Genomic DNA, 23,265 nt, shown 5'->3' with positions numbered 1-23,265 from the left:
AAAATTATTATAATCGACTTAGAATGTTTCAGAAAGTTCTAAAAATCGAGTTGTAATGTTCAAAGAGATTTCCCGAATGATCAGGAAAGTTCCAAAATGAGAACAATTTATTATGATCGACTTAGAATGTTCCAGAAAGTTCTAAAAATTTCTGGAATTATTTAGAAAGTTCTAAAATGATTTCCAACAGTTATAATCGACTTAGAATGTTCAGATGAATTTCCCGAATGATCAGTAAAGTTCCAACATCAGAGCAATTTATTGAGATTGCTTTAGAATGATCTGGAAAGTTTTAAAAAGTTCTGGAGTTATGTAGAAAGTTCGAAAATAAATGAAAATTATTATAATCGACTTAGAATGTTCCAGAAAGTTCTAAAAATCGAGTTATAATGTTCAAAGAGATTTCCCGAATGATCAGTAAAGTTCCAGCATCAGAGCAATTTATTGAGATTGCTTTAGAATGATCTGGAATGTTTTAAAAAGTTCTGGAGTTATGTAGAAAGTTCGAAAATAAGTGAAAATTATTATAATCGACTTAGAATGTTTCAGAAAGTTCTAAAAATCGAGTTGTAATGTTCAAAGAGATTTCCCGAATGATCAGGAAAGTTCCAAAATGAGAACAATTTATTATGATCGACTTAGAATGTTCCAGAAAGTTCTAAAAATTTCTGGAATTATTTAGAAAGTTCTAAAATGATTTCCAACAGTTATAATCGACTTAGAATGTTCAGATGAATTTCCCGAATGATCAGTAAAGTTCCAACATCAGAGTAATTTATTGAGATTGCTTTAGAATGATCTGGAATGTTTTAAAAAGTTCTGGAGTTGTGTAGAAAGTTCGAAAATGAATGAAAATTATTATAATCGACTTAGAATGTTCCAGAAAGTTCTAAAAATCGAGTTATAATGTTCAAAGAGATTTCCCGAATGATCAAGAAAGTTCCAAAATGAGAACAATTTATTATGATCGATTTAGAATGTTCGAGAACGTTCTAGAAATTTCTAGAACGATCTAGAAACCTCTAAAATGAGTGCCAACTATTTAAATCGACTCAGAATGTTCTAAAAATTTCGCGAATAATGAGGCAAGTTCTAAAATGAAATAAATTTATTATGATCGATTTAAATTGTTTGAGAACGTTCTAGAAGTTTCTAGAACGATCTAAAAACTTCTAAAATGAATGCAATTTATTATAAGAGATAAAAAATATATATAAATGTATAAAAAGCTCTAGAATGATCATCTATATGATATTATAATCTGAATCCGACAATGGTCCCCATAAAAAACGATGATTGATAAGTGAAATCAACCGGAAAATTTTGATTTCGACCTATGATAAACGAGGATAAAAAAATTCAATATTTTAAAGCGAGACGGATTATCGTGTCTTCGAAAGTATTTGTACACTTCATTCCGTGATCAATTGAAAATAATTAAAGAGATTTTCCGCGATTTGATCCGTTTGCGTCATATAACAAAGAGACGCGATGACAGGATAGAGGGTCCTTGACAATCCTGAATTAAATTTTCTTCCGACTCTCGTTTATCTTTAGTTCAAGAACGGAAGTATAAAATTACGTTAAGGTGCCAAGTATTTCCATGATATTCCAATTATGGTTAATAAGGAAACTTGAAAAGGGTTATTTAAACATAAGCCGACATCGTTTACGGAAAACCCAAATAATTAGGGTAAAAATAACGAAATTTTACGAAGCACGTAAAAATATTCTCCACGGAAAATTAAAATGAAGCTAGAGTTAAATAACACGTTTTCAAAATAAAAATTTTCGATAGAACTTCTTATCTTTCGGTTCTTTTGTATTTAATTTCGAAAAGAAAAACTTTTTTTGTATGCATTTATATAAAAAACATTGTATCCACATTTCTGTGTAGATTTTTCACTGTAATAAACAAATAAAAACAACATTTTTTTACAACAACAACATTTATTAAACCGAAATTATAAATAGAGCGATTGCGAGCGACATTACTTTAAAGACTGTATAACAATCCCAATAAAAAGATAAATCAACAGAAAAAAGAAACAAAGAAATGCGATCGATAAATGCGAGGATAATAAGCATGTAAAAAAAAACAATAAAACTAGCGGAAAAAATATAAAAAATTATTCTAAACCTAAATAAATATCATCAAACTTAACAAAGAGAAGAGATGAAAAACAAATTTAATTATCATCTTCGACGTCAGATTGTACCGGTGTATCTTCGGCTATCGCCGGTTCTTCTTCATCGTCACCGGCTTCGGAAGCATCTCCAGCTAAAGCTCTAGCTTCTGCATCGAGAGCGTCAAGTTCGGCTTGTTGTCTTTCGAGTTCCGCTAATTCGAATTTTTGTTGTATTAATTCGTCCATTTCTCTTTGCCTTTTAGCTTCTTCTTCATCCTCTTCTTCCGTATAATCTGGTTTAAGTTCCAGTTCGGGTTCCGGATCAGGTTGATCAGATTCGAGAGCTTGCGCTTCAGCTTCGAGCGCATCTAATTCAGCTTGTTGCCTTTCCAATTCTGCCAGTTCCGCTTCTTGTTGAGCCAATTCTTCTTCCGCGTTTTCCGCTTCTTCTGCTGTCGTTGTTGCGTTAAGTTCTTCTTTAACTGCTTCATCTGCTTCCCTTTGTGCAGCTTCAGCCTCTTCTCTTGCTTTTTCGGCCAATTCGGCTAATTCTTTTTCTTTTTTCTCCAATTCTTCTAGCTCCGCTTGTTGTCTTGCTAACTCGGCTAATTCTTCTTCTTGTCGAGCTAATTCTGCTAGTTCGGCTTCTCGTTTAGCCTGTTCGGCTAATTCAGCCTCTTGTCTCGCTAATTCGGCAAGCTCTTCGGCTTGTCGCGCGAGCTCGGCTTGTTTTTCTTCTTCAGCTTGTCGGGCAAGTTCTTCGAGACGTTCAAGTTGTTTTCTTTCTTCCTCGGCTTTCGCTTCTTCCTCCAAACGACGTTGTTCTTCTTGGCGAATACGTTCTTCTTCCGCCAAACGAGCTTTTTCTATTTCAGCCTTAAAAAAAATGAAAATGTAAGTATAGTTTTCGATTGGACAGTCTCAATATGTGTCATTCGGTACCTGTTTTGCTAATTCTTCTTGTTTTGCCAATTCTGCTTGTCGTTCTAGTTCAGCAGCCCTTTCGGCTGCCGCTTGAGCTGCTAATTCTTCTTGTCTTGCTAATTCGGCTCTCCTAGCTGCTTCTTCTTTTTTATTTTGGGCATCACGTCTAGCTTGCTCTTCTGCTAAAGCTCTATAAAAAATAAAACCACCATATGCGTAATATAACAAATAATATAAGAAACTTGTATGATGATTATTATTATGATTTTTCTTACTTTTCTTCCGCTAATCGTTCTTCTTCTTTCTTTTTCTTAGCTTTAACAGCGTCGTCTACTGCTACGGATGATCTCTCGCGTTTTTCTTCTTCATTAATAAACGCCAATCTGGCGGCTCTCGCTTCGCGTAATTTTTGCATTTCTTTAGAAGTTTCTTCATTATCTTCCAATCTTTTGGCAGTGAATTTACGAGTAGCGCGTGCTGGATTCAACGGAGCTGAAACAAATAATAACATATTGATAAGATTTATAAAAAATTTTGTTGATTATAGAAAAAAATTTGTTATAAATAATGACCGGGAATATTTGGATATCTTCAATCTTGAAGTTTCTTGACGATTTTTCACATTTCACTTTCAACTTCTCAAAAACGGTATATAGATATGTTATTTTTGATAGTATCCGATTTAAAATCAACCCTATATGTATATTTTTTCTATCTAAAACTTTGCCTCGAAGAACGAGATTTAGTAGCTCAATCATGGAATATTGCTTATTCTAACTATCTCGGGTATTTTATTCTTTCTTCGACTTCCAAAATACTCTTCCCAACTTTTTCTAACAGTGTCTTCACTATTCGAACTTCATCAGTCCATAATAACTGATTTGTTAATACACTTTCATCAGATTTAGCCTTACAAGATCTTCTATAAAACGTATATCAGCTCTCGTTAAGCTTCATACGTAAAAATTTCTGCGAAAGTTTTCTGTAATCATTATTGAAACAAATGATAATTTGTTTTATATAATTCATGTTGTAAACGTTCTAAAATCTTTATATATTATAAGAAAAAAAGACAACAAACATAGGAATTGTAAAAATAAAAATAGCATCCTCAACCAACATTTAAAGATTATTTTAATTTTGCGTTTGTTTGGTCGTACTTACCTGTCCATCTTCCCAATTTTTGCTTTTTTCCATATATATATATACATAAATAATATACAAAAATTCGTCTGCTAAAAGTTTGATTCGTTATCCGCACTTTTTGAGTCGTCCCCCCATTTGGTTCAAACTGTACTCAATATTTTACCGTTGACAACGAAGGAGCAATCTCACTCAAAGTATAATCTAGTTCAGGTCGTATATTGATTGAGCTAAAGCCTTTCAAATGAAAGTATTGGATCAAATAACGATAAATAATTTTTTCCATGCTTACAAATTCACTGGAAACGACTTTTGGAATAAACCTCGTATGCTATGACATATATATTCGGATGATTGTGCCTAGTTGTTAACAATTGACAATCTGGAGTCAATAAATGAATAGTTAATGAGGAATTTGAATGTGGGCACTGTTTATGTTCTAAAGAAGATACTACAAAAACGGAATCACACAATTGGAAAATTTTTAGGTTATAACATTTTCCAGTAAAAGATTAAACAATTAATAGGAAATTTGACCCGTTACTGATTTTAGAGGAACAGTATTACCGAATTCTGACACAAATCCCATTTAGTCCCTCATCTATTCAAATCCGAAGGAAACTAGTGAAATCGAAATAGTTTCAGTTTCTAACATCTTAAATTTTTTAAGTCGTTTCCGACATTTTGGCATTCATTTCTTAGATACTCTGTTTACCTAACCTAAGAAAAGATAAGTTTTCTATCAAATGTTGAACATAACTTTCATTAAATATAAGAGTTTTATCATCCGTTCCACAGTAAATAATTTTTATCTGCTTCCATATCCAAGTTTAGTTAAACACTCAATATCTTTCCAATAATCCAGTTTTCTTTACTATTCGTTTGTTTTCCTTTCTAGAGTTTGGCAGTCCAATACATTGAATATCATTTGCATCATCATCTAGTTGAAGCAGATTTTAATTGTTCTTTTCAATATTAATCCCTTCTAAAAGAATTTCCACATAAAATTTGCGGTCTTTTCAACTGGATTTACCTGTATTTTCACAAAAAAATTAGCGTATTTATCAACATTTTCGTTAATATATCATAATTAATTTAATTGGACACTCAATATCTTTCCAATAATCCAGTTTTCTTTACTATTCGATAGTTTTTCTTTCTATTCTTTGACAATCCAATACATTGAACGTCCTCTGCATCATAATCATCTAGTTGAAGCAGATCTTAATTGTTCTTTTCAATATTATTCCCTTCTTAAAGAATTTTCACATACAATTTGCGGTCTTTTCAACTGGATTTAGCTGTATTTTCACAAAAAAATTAGCGTATTTATCAACATTTTCGTTAATATATCATAATTAATTTAATTGGACACTCAATATCTTTCCAATAATCCAGTTTTCGATTGTTTTTCTTTCTAGTCTTTGACAATCCAATACATTGAACGTACTCTGCATCATAATCATCTAGTTGAAGCAGATCTTAATTCTTCTTTTCAATATCAATCCCTTCTAAAAGAATTTCCACATACAATTTGCGGTCTTTTCAACTTGGATTTACCTGTATTTTCACAAAAAGAATTAGCGTATTTATTAACATTTTCGTTGATATATCATAATTAATTTAATTGGACACTCAATATCTTTCCAATAATCCAGTTTTCTTTACTATTCGATAGTTTTTCTTTCTAGTCTTTGACAATCCAATACATTGAACGTCCTCTGCATCATAATCATCTAGTTGAAGCAGATCTTAATTGTTCTTTTCAATATCAATCCCTTCTAAAAGAATTTCCACATAAAATTTGCGGTCTTTTCAACTTGGATTTACCTGTATTTTCACAAAAAAAATTAGCGTATTTATTAACATTTTATTAGATATTTCATAATGAATCAGAAATAAAACAAAATTTATCAAAATAAAATTTATTCAACACAGTGCCCAATAAATCATCATTTTCATAAAATAATAATTTTCGTGCAATATTTATTACACAGTTAACATGGCAGTATATAATAAATTAAGTGCGAATTATCCTGTTTAAGCCAGTTAATAGCTAAGAAGAAGAAGAAGAAGAAGTAAAAACAACAAGAAAGAAGAAATTATTCCGTTATTTCCGTAATTTCTGGCTTCTCTTCATTTTTTTCTGGAGATTCAGCGTTTTGGACTGTAAGGAAAAGAAAATCAACAACGTCAGTACACACAGATTAGATACAAAAAAGATACAAAAAGAAAATTGTTAGTAAAAAAAATGTTATGAATGTTACAGAATATGAATACATAATACAAAAACATCTGATAAAGATTTTCCTTCTTTATATATATATATATATATATATATATATATATATATATATATATATATATATATATATATATATATATATATATATGCAGTATTAGAATCTTTGATTATGAAATCATTTTTCAAGCATCTAGATAAAAATAAATAAATAAATTATCCTTTCCTATTTTTTATGTTCGACCATATCCCAGTATTTTTCCAAAATTTTGTTTTTTTATTGTCACGCTAAGTTTATTTTCCCGATATTTCGATACCCAAGATTCGAAGAAATTGAATAATTCAATTATTTTTAAAAAAACTATGAAATTTTGAAATTAAGAATAAAAAATCATCTTATATAATATCAATTTTATTGTTCATACGAATAATATATTCCGGCGAGTAAATTATGAAAATGATTTGCAAAACAACAACCATTTACCTTTGGTAGATTCGCCGCTTCCAGTAATTGCCTTTTCCTGCTTGAATCTGTTGATGTAATAGCTCAACAGCTGGATATCGCTTTTTAATGGATCTTCGTAAAGATAGAGATGCGGTCTGCGACTGTAAACTCTATCGCCTGCGTAGGATACAGATGCTAGATGACCAGCTCCTGGGAGATACATGCACCAGGATAATCAGAATGAGGAAAACGATTTTGTTTTATGAAGCGCCAGCTGGGGTGAGATCAAGCTTTATTTTCAAGCAGCAAAACACGATAATTTGACTGAGTAACGACATTGAAGATTGAAAGATTGAAAAGTAGAAAATAACGGAATGAACATGATAATATATCTGAGAGGAAAGCAGGATATGATATAAAAATTTAGGTCGTTAAAGACTGTGGGATTACGTGAAAAAAGGACAAGGCAGTAAGTGAAGAAAAGACAGAAGAAACAAGAATTAAAAAAGAAATACTCATCGATTAAGATACTAATTTTTATTTTATTCCTTTGTGACAATTACATTTCTATGAAAATTATGAATACCTACTTTAATTAATGGATATGCAAATGCAAATGACAAAGCATTGGCAGTTTTCGAATTAAAAGGTCTGTACAACAAACTTGAATTATGTTTTCAGAATTTCCCTATAAGAAGTTAGAATATAAACCGAAAAAAGTATAAGTAGCAATTAATATAATAGATGAGCGTTTTTTTATGTAAAAAACAAACACACTTCTTCACACTCGTATAATTCTAGTGGTGCTAGCCACGTGGAGATGCCTGTAGATATTTATCTTAAACTTCTATAGGTTGTAATGCTCGGAAAATACGTGCCCTGGTAGCTGATTCCACATTATTGCATTTCTCCAAAGAAATGAGACGCGATAAATTAAAGTTCTGGTTATTATAGGTGAATTCGATTCCCATAAACAACGTCTGCTTGCAAAAACTACTACGAACTGGATTTTTTTAAACAGCTCGGAGGATCAAGCTGTCCAAGTTTCAGATCAATTCTCGATAATCTATAACTCTAATTGTTCTCTTTTGTTTTGAATCGAGTATCTTCAGGGTATGCTTGGATATTGAGCTCCAACTATCTTAAAAATGGACGAATCTGGGCCTTGCAGAAGATTAGAAGTTGTTGTAAATGCAGAATAAATCGAATGTGAATTCAAAGGCTATTCTGTAGGTTATAATGCTCGGAAAAGACGTACCTTGGTAGCTGATTCCACATTATTGCATTGCTCCAAAGAAATGAGACGCGATAAATTAAAGTTCTAGTTATCTACAGGTGAATTCGATGCTCATGAACAACGTCTGCTTGCAAAAACTACTACGAACTGGATTTTTTTAAACAGCTCGGAGGATCAAGCTGTCCAAGTTTCAGATCAATTCTCGATAATCTATAACTCTAACTGTACTCTTTTGTATTGAATCGAATCTCTTCAGGGTATGCTTGGATGGCGTATCTTAAAAATGCACGAATCTGGGCCTTGCAGAAGATTAGAAGTTGTTGTAAATGCAGAATAAATCTAATATGAATTCTAAAGCTATTTATCTACTTTGTTTTCTGTTACTGACTTTAGATCATGTATATTTAGAGATTTTTCGGTGCGGTTTGTTATTTTTACATTTATTTCAAATTGTTTTCAACTTAATATCTCTTCTTCTGACATACAATATAACATTATTTTGAGTTTTTCGTTTCTACAGACCTTTTGAATATATTAACGAAGTTAGAGCTTCATTACATCTTCAGAAACAACAAGATTATTATTATTATTTAATTTAAAATTTAATAATATCTTGTACTTCGTTAATATATATATTTCTTTATTGCGAGCTGCGGTTTTCCACATTCTGTTTGGTCATTTCCCCGAACCACCATGAAATGTAAGCTCGAGCATGCAAAGCGTGTACGTATAGCTTTATAATCGATCAATATGGTTGCGAATAGATATCGCGTGGTTCGGGGAAAAGCTCCTACTCAACTCACCGATATATTTTTTAACGGGTTCGGTAAAATAAGTAGTGTACTCGGTTTTAGACGAGGGTGATGTTATTAGAAGGCGATGAATATAATTGTCATTTGACAATCTTGCAGGTAAACCGCCGTCATCGTAGTTATATCTGAAAAGAAAACGTTCGTCATTTCTTTTATGGTATAAGGTGGTTAGTTTTGGTCAACAAATTTACGAGGCATATTTTTTGAGTAAATACCGTTTTGCGATTCCGCCGCCGCAATCCCAAGGTCAGCGTTCCGCACATGCGCGTTGTTTAGATACGTTGTTTACTGAGTCCCGCCGATTGTGAAGTACGGGCTGTTATACGATTTCTCGGTGCTAAAGGCGTAAAATCGATCGATATTCATCCTGAGAAGTGTATGGACAAAACATTATGAGTAATGGAATGGTAAGGATACGGGTGAGAGCATTTAAAGATGGCATTGACATTCCTTGAGCGGTACCACAATGAAAATGAAGATATTTTAGACCAAATTGTTACTGGTGACGAAACATGGGTGGCCTACGTCACACCAGAATCGAAACAACAATCCATGGAATGGCGACATTCATCATCACCCAAAAAAGTGAAGGTTAAGCAAACAATTTCAGCCTGGAAAATCATGTGCACAGTTTTTTGGGACAGAAAAGGAGTATTGCTAGTGGAGTTTCGGCCTCGCAATGAGACAATCAATGCAGCGTCTTATTGTGAGACATTGAACAATCTGCGTCGTGCAATCCAGAACAAAAGACGTGGCAAGTTGAGTAAGGGTATCGTTTTGCTGCATGACAATGCCCGTCCACATGTGGACAATCAGACGAAAGATCTCATCGAATCTTTGGGAAACTCTAGATCATCCTCCCTTAAGCCCTAACCATTTCCTGCACTTGAAGAAACACCTGGGCGGTCAGCATATTCAAGACGATAACGAAGTCAAAACAGTTGTGATACAGTGGTTAACAAGTCAGGCGGCAGAATTTTATGAGGGGATATGTTTGCACTTCTTTTTTTAATTCCAAAACGGTACTTACTTAAAAAATATGCCTCGTATCTAATACACGGTCAAATATTACCCTTACAAAGTTTAGTTTATTCGGGAGTGATCCTGATAGAAGACAAAAATTATGTGATTTGATGATGGACAGAAGCGACGTTAATCATCAAAAAAACTGTAGATATTGAAGCAGAGAAAATCGTCAGCGTTTTGGGCTGGTATCATCAAGAAAAAAATTAATAGTCATTATTTTTTTGAGTGCACAGTTAAAGGTGAGGTAGATAATAAAGACTTTTTCGTGATGTTAATGATCCAGATGAGATAGATCGATCTATTGCACGTACAGTTAGAAAGTATTTAAAGGTTTTCCCAATAGGTGGATTGGTAGACGTGTAACGATCGAATGGCCGGTTAAATCGCCCGATTTGACTCATGTCAAACAAAATAATCAGATTCAAACATTGATTTGAGAGATTTGGACTTACCTCGTGACCGTTAATGGCCAGCTGGAACGAACACGAGGAACCGGGTCATGAATCCGTTTCAACAGAGACGCCGTTTGTGCGCGAATCAACCTTGTTTCGTCATCGAATATCTGAAAATTAATAGTAAATTCAGAAACTTATCCAAACATGTGTTAATTGAAGCGGCGTTTCGGCAAGAAGCAGTTATTTGGATTGACGTTATTATGTTATTTTAGCCCTAATTACATAACTTTTGTATACTTTTGGTAATTGAATACTCACTTTTTGTAATCTATCGCCGGTTCCTTTATTACATTGCGCTTCTAGCGATCCAACAGTTTTATATAGGGGCCAATACGAAGTGTCCCAAAACAGGGAACGAATCGGTTCGTAATAATCACAATACAAGCTAAGCGGTTTGTATATTTTGTGACGAAGATACGATTGAGTAGGATAAATCCTGTATTCTCTAATGTTACTTATCGAATCTCGTAGGAAAATCATTTTCTGCAAACCAATAGAGTTAAAAACAAACTATATTTTTTTAACAACTAGTACAATCAAGTGATTATTTCTATCTTGGTATATTTGTCTATCAGCCAGAGAAACAATTTTTTTAAATTGAATAGTAAAAACCTTTCATCTTGAACATTTTAGGATTTTTAATAACTTTAAATAAATTTACGTAGGTTTTGCAATCAATGCGTCGTATATATTAATAAATTCGGAGATTTGTTAACCAAAATAACTCTATAGGAGACAAAATTTTAAATTAATAGTGAATTGAAGATCATAGTAGAATTTATTTAATCGAAAATCTGTCCAATATTGGACAATTCGTTTAAATGGATAATAAATATCTTATAACCACTTGAATGTACCTTAAAAATAATTTAAAATTATAAAAACTGAACGTATTATCAAACAACACATTATAAATGAATTAACGCCACATTGAAGAATGTTTGCAGGCAATGAATTTGTATCTTTGTCACAAAAAGGTTTATCAAACCGTCAAGCATGATTATTACGAACACAGTACACTGTATATTAAACTATTTTTTCTACGTCCGTTATAATATTCATTTCTATGAGCTGTCACCCCTTTATTTCTTGATATGCGTTTAAAAAAATCCGTTTTGTGTCAAATTAAAAGAAGTGTAGTTTTATTATTATCAGTGATGAAAAGAAATAGTGAAGAAAGCTCAAACTACACACCAGAAGATGTTGTTGAATCGGCAACTGCGGCGACTATGAATCTTATCGCTGAGAAATCCGAGGAACAGTATTTAAAAGAATATAATTCTTTTATGAACTGGCGTACTAAAAAAAGCATAAACAGCTTCATAGAAAGAGTGTTACAAGCTTACTTTGAAGCTAAATCCAAAATGTGGAGGTCTTCAACACTTTGGTCTACTCCAATTCAAAACTGAAAGGAACCCTAATTGTAAATAACGACGTAGACATCAGTAAATACTCGAAACTCGTTGCATTTGCATAAATCCGCCGTGAAAACGTAGATTTTGGTTAAAAAAACGAGGGGACCGCGATAGTATAAAATTCGACATTCGAAAGGCCCCTTTCACACGAAACGAATCCGAATCAAGTTGAATCTGAATCGTCATCTCCACTTTTTCTTACCAGCTGAATGTATAAAAATCCTTTCATCTTCTTTTCGTCATAAATCGTACTATTTTCTTTAACTTTTAAAATTAATAAATCCAAGTCCATCTCGTATGGTTGTTGATTCAAGACTGACCGGACGAGGAATCTGACAGGTGGAATCAAGTGCGACCTCGAATCAAACCTGATTGAACCAGATTCGTCCGGTTTGAAGGCGGGAAAAGAGTCCCTTCACATGTAAACGGAGCGCTCGAAGCTGAATCTTGGTCAATCAAATTCAACTTCATTCGGAGTGATTCTGATTAATTCGGATTCGTTTGGTGTGAGAGGGCCCTAATGTTTAATTGATAATTAGTTTTCCTATAATGTTAATTATTTGAACTCGTTAAATGTTGACGATTCAAGTACCAATATCAATGTAACTTCTTTTTATCTTCAAATTAATAATGCTCACAGTTATAGTTTTAATATTACTATTATAAAATAAAAATTGATAAAAGTTTTGTCGAATTTTTTCAAGTCGACGGACGTAGAAACAAATGTGTATGAAACTCGTGAGTAAACTAACTATTTTTCACGAGTATTACCGTCCTAGTCATGGAAAAACTATCTCTTTACTCACTTGTTAGATAAATAACTATTTATCTAATTTTATCCAAATAAATGATTGTAGAAAATGTTTACAACAAATCGTGTCTTCCTGGTGTAGCTACTATCCAGAAGGGAGCAAAAAATAAATCATATTTGAACTGTAATATTTCGTACTCAATGCTTTGACTCTTTATCTTATCATTTTCAAATACCTCGGTATCTAGATTTCCATTTTACCATCTGTCGTTGGGTTTTGATTAATTGCTGGTACATTTTTTTCCTTATGTGATTCTTCATTCTGTTTTATCTGCTTAATTTTCCTTAGTTAAAATTATTCGAAAAACGTAACAAATATCGAATGGTTTTTTTTTTAATTTTAAAGCTCAAGTCGCATAATTTTTTTCTTAATTAAAAAGGTAATAAGTTGATGGGGAATTCTTTTCTAATTCGTTATAATCAAGATGATGGAATCGGTGTGGAAATATCGAGTTATGAAGGAATTATTTAACATATTTTCGAACGAAATTATCATATAATTTAAAAAATTGATTTGTTTTCATCTCTCATTTCAAAATTATATCAATAAAAACAAAGAGAAAATTAATTACTCGTAAAAATAACCTCATTTAATCCATAATTTTTCTCGAAAATAGTTAACACGTTACTAAAAAATTTTGTTAGATAGAAAACAATTTAACGTCATGATTAAAAATTACTTGTATTCATAAATGGATAGTTATGTGAAGAAAAATCCAGAACATTTCTAAAAAGTAAAACGCATAAACATCAAATTACGTAAATAACTGTCAGCATTTTATTAGTATAAATATGAATAATGAATCTAGTTCATTCAATGAATCTTGTTAATTCAATCGTGAAATTGATTAAGATCATTCGCTTGAAAAATTGTAACAATAAAGTTTTTAAAAAACAGACTTTCAAAAGTTTAGATGAAGTTCTATCGATGACTATATTATATTTTAGATGAATAATTCGACAAACAACTTTCTAATAAAACAAAAAGACATGTCACTAGTTGCAGTTATTCATTTATGTACTTACTTATTTCATAATTTCGATGCTATACTTACATATTTCAAATGATAATATCTATCAGATGGCAGTGTATATTTATAATACAAATATCTGTAGTAAGGATAATAAGGCCAGTAATTAGTATAGCGATTCAAACTACTCAATGGCCAATAATAATCATAATAGAGCGATAAAGGCCTGTATGTTCTGTAAGAATATGGATAATACGAATAATCCACGGCCTTTATTGGATAGGGGGTGTCCAAGTAAACACTTTTCTGAAAGATTTTTAAATTATAAAAACTTTTGTAATTATAATTAGTAGTAGTAGCCACGACCAGAAGTTTATGCAAGATATTTTAAAGATTATTTACTGTCGAAGTTCAAAAACGACATCGAATTTTTATCTCTTAATAAACCGTTTTTTGAAATTAGTTAGGAAACTGAAACGATAAAAAATGGATTAATTATTTGATGTACTCAACATACTGGTCATCACTATTCGTATTTTTTTATACATATTTAAAAGTATATCATCAATTTTGTGTATTTTTTTTATTTACTTACGATAGTATGTAACATCTTCTAACTTCTATTTGAGCAAATTACATTACAATGTTATACCGGCATCTATATAAAAATATAATATTAAAATGTTTTTGTTATCCAAATATAACGTTTAAAATTCAAACTAGCTGTTTAAAAATGACATATTTATATGAAAATCTTCAAAGTTTCTTATCACATTGCGGACGTTCGTTACATCTTATATAACATCAAAAATTTCCAAGTAAATAGAATATGCAATAACAGATTTGAGATTAAACGCGATTTTCCTCGATGACATAGGATTTATAAACAAGATGAAGTTGTAAAAATTTTATTAACTAATATATAAGATTAATTTCATTGCCAGTTATAAATTGGATCTGTATTATGCATCATGTGAAAAAATGTATCTCAAACAACTTAATTTATCGCAAAGAACTGCACTAAGAATCGCTACTGGTGCATTCCGAGTTCGAAGAATTCAACTTAGCGTGAACTGGGCAATATCAATTTTGTTAAGTAAAAATAGAAATAAAAATTTAGTGCAAGTGGTAAAGTTAGTGGAACAGATCGCAATCGATATTGAAATCTATAAAATTGTACGTTGAAGTTCAAAAAAATCGTAAGGACCAAATAAAGATCGATCGCTCAAGACAAGGAAACACTAAAATCATATCTATTCAACCGCAAATTAAATCAAGTATTCAAAAGACACTGAATTTTTACCAATTCATGAATGTAATCTTCTTCAAGAGAAATTAAATCATTCCAAAGCTTCTCTAACTTGTGAATGCCGTATTTGTCATCAGTTTCAACCATTGCTTTTGCATTTGAGCTGAATTTCTTACCGACGAGCATTTTTTGAGATCAGCGAATAGCCAGTGGTTACTGGAGGGCTAAATCTAAACTATACGGTGGATGGGGAAGCTATTGGAAGTGTAATTTATTCATTTCAACTAATATTGATATCGACTTGGGGATCGGTGCATTATCTTGGTGAAATCTTGGTGATTTTTTTTCGATATATAAGGCCGTTTTTGCATTCAAACGATCCAACAACTCTATGTAGTATTCTCTATCGATTGTCTCTTCCTTTTGAAAATATTTGATGAACAATGTTCCTTCCTCCTCTTTCCATCATCCTCCAAAGTATGAAATGACACCATTTATATTTATTCAGCAGTTGTTTTCACGCTTTTCTATCCTGTTAAATCTATGTTGCCTCATATTTATCATAATCTACCCATCTTCTAGCTATATGTCCTATTTATTCTGGTTAGTAGCCTTGTAAGTGGACCAATTTCTTGTAATACTGATACTTTGATTCGGTGTTGTGTCCATAAACCTACATTTCGAAAGCCTCCCAAAATACTGAAGCCATAACCTCCCCAACTGACTGTTGTGACTTTGGACCTGGTTCACCGACTGCAGTCCACTCAAATGATGATCGTTTTGATTTTAGAATGGAATAATGGATCCATGTTTCATCTATTATCACATATAGTTGCAAAAAAAACTGATTTATCACGTGTAAACACGTTGTTGTTTTTGATTGATTGTGAGTAAATGCGGCACCCAATTTAAAAAAAAAAGCTTTCTGATAATCAAACGTTCAATACACTGCCTTCTGAAACCTAAACAGCCTCAACTATCTCACGCAATTTCAATTTACGATTAGATATAACTATTTCGTGTACTTTTTTGGAATAACCACCTCAATTTGAACGCCCAGAAGGTCCACTAACATCGGTGTCTGTTTAAATTGAGCAAACCAATAAAAAAATGGTTCTTTTCGATGGAGAAAAGTCCGGATAACATTTTTGAAGCCATTGCTTGTACGATATTTATGTTTTCATCAAGAAACAATCATAAATTAACACACGAGATTGTTTTTAAAGTAGATTCATTTTGAAATAACACGACTTATTGAGTGATTTAATATATGAATAATATTAATTGATAGTTATACAGCAATTTTAGTGAATACCATCAATATTTGAAGATAAAACTGTTAATTAGTTAATTTCAGATATATCTATAATCCTTTTGTTCGTTAAAAAGATCTTTTGAATCGTTATTTTGATATGCCTAACCAATGAAATTTTAAATGTCTTATTACCTATTCCCAATTGTTAAATAATCGAAATTTATATGGGAGGAAAATCGTAGTTATTTCGAATTTAAAACAAACACAATATAGATTTTCAAAATTTATTACAAAAAATAGTTACAATATAATTTGAACGTTTGATTTTTAATCGGGTCTAAAAGTATAAGTTGTGTCTTAGCTAAAATAAAATAAAATATAATCAAAAAGATTAGTAATAACTCTAATTACGACGAAATTTTTTCAAAAATATATTTTATTTATTTAATATGAAACAATTTAGAAAATTCGACGAAAGAAAAATTTTATATAGAACGAAAGCTTATATACTTACTCGTTGTTCTCGAAGAGATCTTATCGATGGCCGGTAATCATTATAATGGTAAAATAATCTGTTGGTAGACCAATAATAAGGAAACCATACACGCGATCTTCTGGTCCAATCGTCTACCCAAGATATTGGAGGAGCAAATTGATAATTTCTGAAATATTTAGAGTCCGGCCAATAAGTATAATTGTATCCATGTATAGGATCGTACCTAGTTTCTAGTCTCACCATTTCTTCAAAAAAAAACAATATATATATACTTATAAAATCACATGATAATACCGATTTACCAATTTTAGTTACCTGCTATTCCAACAGAGACCACACACAAACACTAAACACTATCCAAACGAATGCATTTATTTTTCAAAAGACGTAAAATTTTAAGTGTGAATTTTTGGATAACGGCCAGTATACATTTTTTTCGTTACAAACTTATTGTATTCCGACGATTGTAATAACCTTAAAATACTTGGAGTTGATTCATATTATATAAATAATGTAGGTGTGTTTATTTTGGGTTATTTTCACAATGAAAATAAGCTTGAAATATTTTTAGGACGCGTCGTGACTCACGTATTTGATTCAGGATTCTTTTGCGATTCCACTAGCACGACATTTATTGAAATAGCTAACTCTGTTTACAGAATTATCAGTTGTATATATTCACTTTTGAAACTATAAGCAAAACTTTTATCGACAGTTTACAATTTGAGACAAAAAGCAGCTCTTAGTTACCAAGATACAACCCTCCAATTAATAACAAATCCTTTCGAATAATGTAAATTACGAAAATTCTACTTTTATTTCACAGTTTTCTTATTAAATCATCAATTTTAATGAAGCTGTCTTATTCTAATATTGGTTTTAAATGATTTTCTTAGTGGAAATGCAATAGAAATCGTGTATATTAGATTGTGGATGAATTGAGTTGACAAACGATTAAAGAAAATCTGTTCTATCTACAGCAAAACCCCAATCACAGATAAAATGATGAGTGTCAGAATTAACAAGCTCGATCGAACGAAGTATAGCCTCGACGAGGGTTTTATGCGGTCACAATAGAAAAATTGTCTTCTGATGAATCTGTTAATCGAAAATTTTACTTTTATTTGACAATTGTAAAAACCGTTAGCTTGCGATTTTAAATTCGAGTGCCTCATCAAATTGTCATCGAAATTTTCAAAACATCTTGCAAATATATACAATTATATCAATTAAATTAAAAAATGATTTTCTTGTTGGAAATGCAATAGAAATCGTGGATTATGAATGAATCGATTTGACAAGGGATAAATCTCAGATAAAGTGATGAGTCCCTGAATTGAGACGTTCGATCAAATGGAACATAATCTGGACGATTGTTTTTATGCGGCCACAATAGAAAACTTGTCTTTTGATCAATTTTTTAATCGAAATTTCTACTTTTATTTGATAGTTTGCGAATTTTAATTCGAGTGTCTCATCAAATTGGAACCGAAATTATTCATTAATTTTAATGAGACTGTCTTATTTTAATATTGGTTTAAATGATTTTCTTATTGGAAACGCCTCGAAATGCAATAGAAATCGTGGATATTAGATTGTGGATGAATTGAGTCGACAAACGATAGAGAAAATCTGTTCTGTCTACAGCAAAATCTCAATCTCAGATAAAGTGATGAGTCCCCGAATTAAGAAGCTCGATCAAATGGAATATAATCTCGACTAGGGTTTTTATGCGGCCACAATAGAAAACTTGTCTTTTGATGAATTTTTAATCGAAATTTCTACTTTGTTAATATTTAATATAAAAAAGCGACGTAGTTTTATCATTATAATATTACGAAATCTCGTCGAACAAAAATTTACGACACGAAAAGATTAATTATTATGCAATAACAAAAAAATTAATCGGAATAGTCGACAAAAAACTTTGAGAGGATACGTAATATTTTATATTTTTCGGTTATATTATTTTTCTTTACATGCATTTCAATATTAAATATCCAATAACATTTTAAATATATATTTTTGGTAATTCGTAGCTAAATAAATCGATTTATATAGTTGTTCACCAATAAGTGTGTGTATATTGATATTTTCTCAGCTAAAACAAAAACGTAATTTGTAAAAACACCGTCTAGTGATATGATTAAATAATTCCAATATCCAAAACGATATTGAAAAAACTTTATTTTTGGTCTTGTAATGATTTATTGTAATTGATAAATCGCGTACCCTTAAATCTCTAAGTAAAAGATTATTCAGATACGTTCTGAATTCTGGTACGGGCAATAACATTGGATAGTATTCCGGCCATTTGCTATAATAATCCAAAGGTCTGTTAATTTTATAATCCGGTATATCAACGGGAACGTATTTCGAATAAGGCCATAAATCGTATCGGTAATAAGGGTCGTATTGCAATCCAAGCATTTCTGAAAATGAATAATTAAATATTCACGAGGGCTACCACCATAATTGTAAAAAAATATTCAATGCTATAATTTCATATAAATTCATTTCAATATTACTTTTTTTATATTAAATAGAATACAATCAATGATTAGGTTATAGTTTGTTTCATTTTAATTATTTCAAATTCAATAAAAAACAGGTAAAAGCTAACTACCTAATTTGGCCTTCGCCAATATTTTACTTTTGATTAATAATCATGAAACTTTTTAGTTGATAAAAAATATATTTATTTAATATTGTATTACTTACTTTTTATTATTTAAAGATTAAACAGATTTCACAACGAAACTCAATAGATTAGTCGAGATTTTTATCGAGAATAAAGATAAAATCTCTAAAGCACTAGGCGAGAAATCTTACTGGAAGTTTGCCAGATACCAGCTCGGAAATATTCACATTTGGCAACATAAAGCTTTGGTATAACACTTTCCCTGAAGACGACAACTTCGTTATCGAAACAAACATGTTTGGATATGTGTTTATGAGGCTCAATTATTCATACGAATTACATGAAGAGGGTATCGCACTTATTGAACATCGCTGGGAAAAGTTTATGGAGCTAAAAGGATATAACATCATTTTTTTCCGAAATTTTTATGTTTTCCGGGTACTTTTGGAACTATCCTCGTAGTTTCGTTTATAAAATAGAGGGTGGGATTTGTTCATAAATGATTAGAAAATATTATCGATGAAACTAGCTTTACATCGGGATTTTTCGTTGGTTTATTATGTTGTGGAAATTTGGTTTTGATTTTATAAAAAAATGTATTCACTGTGAAAATATTGTAAAATTTGTTTTTTTACTAATTATTCCATGTTTGTACTGTATCGAATGGATAATGTAATTTAGAATTTGATTCTATATCAAAATTCCGATTCCAAGTAAACAAATTATCAAATTAAATATTCTATCCAAAATACACGAAAGCAATTTATTTGTAAATACAAATTATGATGAAATTGACAAAATTTGAACGCAAATCGCAAATTTTCTTTCTTCTATTCGTGTTTTACCAATAAGTGTGGACGTATTTATGTCTACGAATCTAAAATATTTTCAAAATAATATAAAAACAACTTAAAATCGATTTTTGAAAACAAAACTTCATTTTTAATGAAAAATAATAATAGCTAGTTCTAATTTGATTATATTAATATGAGTTTTGCTTTCAATAATCCCAAATATTTCCAAAAAAAACTCACCCCCACATCTCTCATAAGAGTATTATTCAAATAGTGCCTAAATTCGGGCATATGTAAGTAAGCTCGATACCAAGAAGGCCATTTATCGTATTTATCTACCGGTCTATATGTATCATAATTAGGAACATATACAGAGTGATATTTCGTGTAAGGCACATGTTCGTAATCGATAATATTGATATAAGGCGGTATATACGGCGTTTGGAGATCGTGTGGTACATTATACATCTAGAATGTGTTAATAATTAATAATAATTGTTTCTTTAATAATAAATTAATATCGAATTTACTATAGACTTCGCAAAACATATAATTATTGGTGATATCACAACATTATTTGTTATAAATTATGTCAATTACAAATTTGAGTAAAAAATCAGATTTTATTAAAAACATATTCGATGTATTTCATTCCGACTCCGTATAGAATATTATATATAATTACTTACGTTTACTGTTTATTTTAATAATAAACAAGTTTCTAAAATGCAGGTTGCGTGGTTCTGTTAGAAATACCAATGACGATTTTGTGATGATTTTGTTGAAACGTAACAGATATAGAAAATTTTCTGGAACGTCGCCAAAAGAAATTACGGAATTTATAGCTATCATTTTCCACAGCTAGTTCGAAATTTTCATGTACTTTTGAAGATATTTTATTTTATGTTTTGTAATTTGATATAAAAACGAATGAAACGAAAAATTTCGAATTTCAAAACTGGTAATAACGAAAATAAATAATATAAAGACAAAATCTTGAAGATACAGGTTTGTTCGGTGACAAAAATAAAGAAGAGGAGCTGAATTATATAACGTAAATTTTGTTAAACCAATTTATTAACGTAAAAAATTAATATAATAAAATCAAAACATGTCGAAAATTTTTGTAAATATTTAAAAAATATATATTGTTATTTCGTTGACTTCTAATTTCCTTTACGACATATAGATGATGTCTCTGATCTAAAATACAAAAAAAATATACTAATTTTGAGCCAAATTTAAATTATATATTATGGCGTCGTAACTTTTATAAATCCCATTTTACAACTTCAAATTACAGCAGATTATCGTTAATATAATTTTATTTATATTAAATTTATAGCAGATACAATATTAATACTTGTAAGTTTTCTAAATATACTAGTATCATGTTAATAAAGTTTTTGGGGGTTATTTATTGCTTGCATTGGTTCAAAATTCAATGGGGCATCATTTTTCCTTCACCAACTTTGGCGGATTATCGTTAATATAATTTTATTTATATTAAATTAATAGCAGATACAATATTAATACTTGTAGTTCTTTAAAATTTACTAGTATCATATTAGCAAGGTTATTTACTACTTGGATAGGTTCGAAATTCAATAAGGCATCATTTTTCTTTCACTAGCTTTGGCGGATTATCGTTAATATAATTTTATTTATATTTAATTAATAGCAGATACAATATTAATACTTGTAGGTCTTTCTAATGTGGTTTTCTCCTGTGTATTGAAATTTTATTTTATTTGTATCTTTATTGAGTTATTTTTATGTTTGTTTTTTAGTTTTTGTAAGCTTTCGTCTACAATTTGTCTTTCTATTTTTAGTGCTTATAAAGTGGTTTCGGTTACGACGTCATAGTATTAAAAAAAAATTACTTACACCGGAAAGCTCCTTATGCAAAAATCGCCTATAGGGCCTGTTAGGTAACCAAACCCGGTATCTCCACGGCCAATCAAAATAAAAATCGTAAGGCCGATGAATTTTGTAGTCTGGGATAAAGGCTGTATTATAAGAATAGTCGTACCCATGTACGGGATCGTATTTAATTGATAACATCTTCTGTAAATATCTTTAATAAGTGAATCGAATTCTCAGTTTAGCAATTTTTATTGCAAACTTTCGAACGACATTTGAAATTTTAATACTACAGTATGGTTATTAATAATATTGATGAAACGCATTCGATATTATGTGTTCTATTTTGAATATTTTGACTTACTTATGTTTTAAGACGATACACGAGTGACCACAAAATCGCAACTGACACAAAATTCTCGGCACTTTATAAATTTTAGTAGAATTAACGAAAATGTTTGTGTATTATAACAAATTGGTGCTCGGCCAAGTCAAAAATCCATGACGCACTGACATGAGAACGAAATAGTTTAAAAATAAATGAAAATTAAGCTTGTCGTTTAAGGTATACATGTATGTCTTAAACGCCTTTTTTGAAAAATATAATTGACAAATCCGAATTTAATCAGAATAAACAAATAAATTGCTACCACTTCCATGAATTTCTGGATGATAGCAACAAATGAAATTATAGTTTATTTTGCTTTTCGCCTTTACCATACATACCGTTTCTATACACGCGTGCATAGAAATGTAAACTTTTCACGTCTAATATATTTTTTCGAAAATTATTCATCATTCAAATATGATATTTGAAAGACTATTCAATATGCTTTAATGTGAGTTTAAATGTATAAAAATTCATATCGACTGCCTATATTTAACATAATTAAATTAATACAATAAACAAATTAGCTTTTCATTTCTGAATAATTAGTATGATCTAATAACATCTCTCGGAGATTTAATCAATTTAACATCTTCTTCTACTGCAATAATAAACTCTCGAATTGAGTTTGAGATAAAAAGTCAGGCTCAAATTAATTCTTTTACATCATCACATGAAAGTTCTATATCAGATATAGGTCGGGATTATATGCTAACCAAACCTTGACTCGAAAACGGTCGGTTCGTGCTCCTATAGAAACTGCATTCCCAGATCATGAAGGAACCACCTCCAAGAGCACTCCGATCTTCAAACAGCTCATCTCTAACGTTGAATTTAGATTATCCCTTGTAAAAAGATTCTTGTCGATGAGCTGGAGTGAATTTCGATCCAATCGCAAGTGTTTTGGGGGTCAGGTTATTTTCTTGCAGTCTTCGTCTTACCGTCCACAGACTAATGGTCAGTGGGCCG

The 23,265-nt window shown here is 30.8% G+C and overlaps 1 protein-coding gene and 1 long non-coding RNA gene across 10 annotated transcripts in view; both read right to left on the bottom strand.

Moving 5' to 3' along the window:
• Positions 1 to 1,930: 1,930 nt before the first annotated feature.
• LOC130894077 (uncharacterized protein CG45076-like) overlaps positions 1,931 to 23,265 on the bottom strand; it is a 47,004-nt gene continuing 25,669 nt past the window's right edge. Inside the window, exons 5-12 of one of the 8 annotated variants that reach the window (XM_057800644.1) lie at positions 13,695 to 13,916; positions 10,672 to 10,896; positions 10,411 to 10,520; positions 8,924 to 9,057; positions 6,923 to 7,060; positions 3,329 to 3,545; positions 3,072 to 3,243; positions 1,931 to 3,005 (exon numbers count right to left, since the gene is read on the bottom strand). In XM_057800644.1, the coding sequence (XP_057656627.1) occupies positions 2,190 to 3,005; positions 3,072 to 3,243; positions 3,329 to 3,545; positions 6,923 to 7,060; positions 8,924 to 9,057; positions 10,411 to 10,520; positions 10,672 to 10,896; positions 13,695 to 13,916 (2,034 nt within the window). In that variant the 3' untranslated portion in view covers positions 1,931 to 2,189. Of the gene's footprint in view, positions 3,006 to 3,071; positions 3,244 to 3,328; positions 3,546 to 6,922; positions 7,094 to 8,923; positions 9,058 to 10,410; positions 10,521 to 10,671; positions 10,897 to 13,694; positions 13,917 to 23,265 lie in introns of all 8 variants that reach the window. The other 7 variants (XM_057800643.1, XM_057800648.1, XM_057800646.1 and 4 more) reach the window with 7 other exon arrangements.
• Positions 16,385 to 22,501, bottom strand: LOC130894080 (uncharacterized). 2 transcript variants are annotated; one of them, XR_009059283.1, is made up of 9 exons: positions 22,273 to 22,501; positions 21,933 to 22,112; positions 20,735 to 21,248; positions 20,286 to 20,513; positions 19,332 to 20,128; positions 18,843 to 19,042; positions 16,913 to 18,711; positions 16,629 to 16,855; positions 16,385 to 16,475 (listed from the first exon to the last, which is right to left on the bottom strand). It is a non-coding gene; the product is annotated as an uncharacterized LOC130894080 (long non-coding RNA). The 2 variants fall into 2 exon arrangements; XR_009059282.1 differs by having other exon boundaries at positions 16,926 to 18,711.

This window comes from Diorhabda carinulata, chromosome 5 (genome assembly GCF_026250575.1).
Source record: "Diorhabda carinulata isolate Delta chromosome 5, icDioCari1.1, whole genome shotgun sequence".
Lineage (NCBI taxonomy): Eukaryota > Metazoa > Arthropoda > Insecta > Coleoptera > Chrysomelidae > Diorhabda > Diorhabda carinulata.
This window is presented reverse-complemented; position numbering and strand designations above follow the sequence as displayed.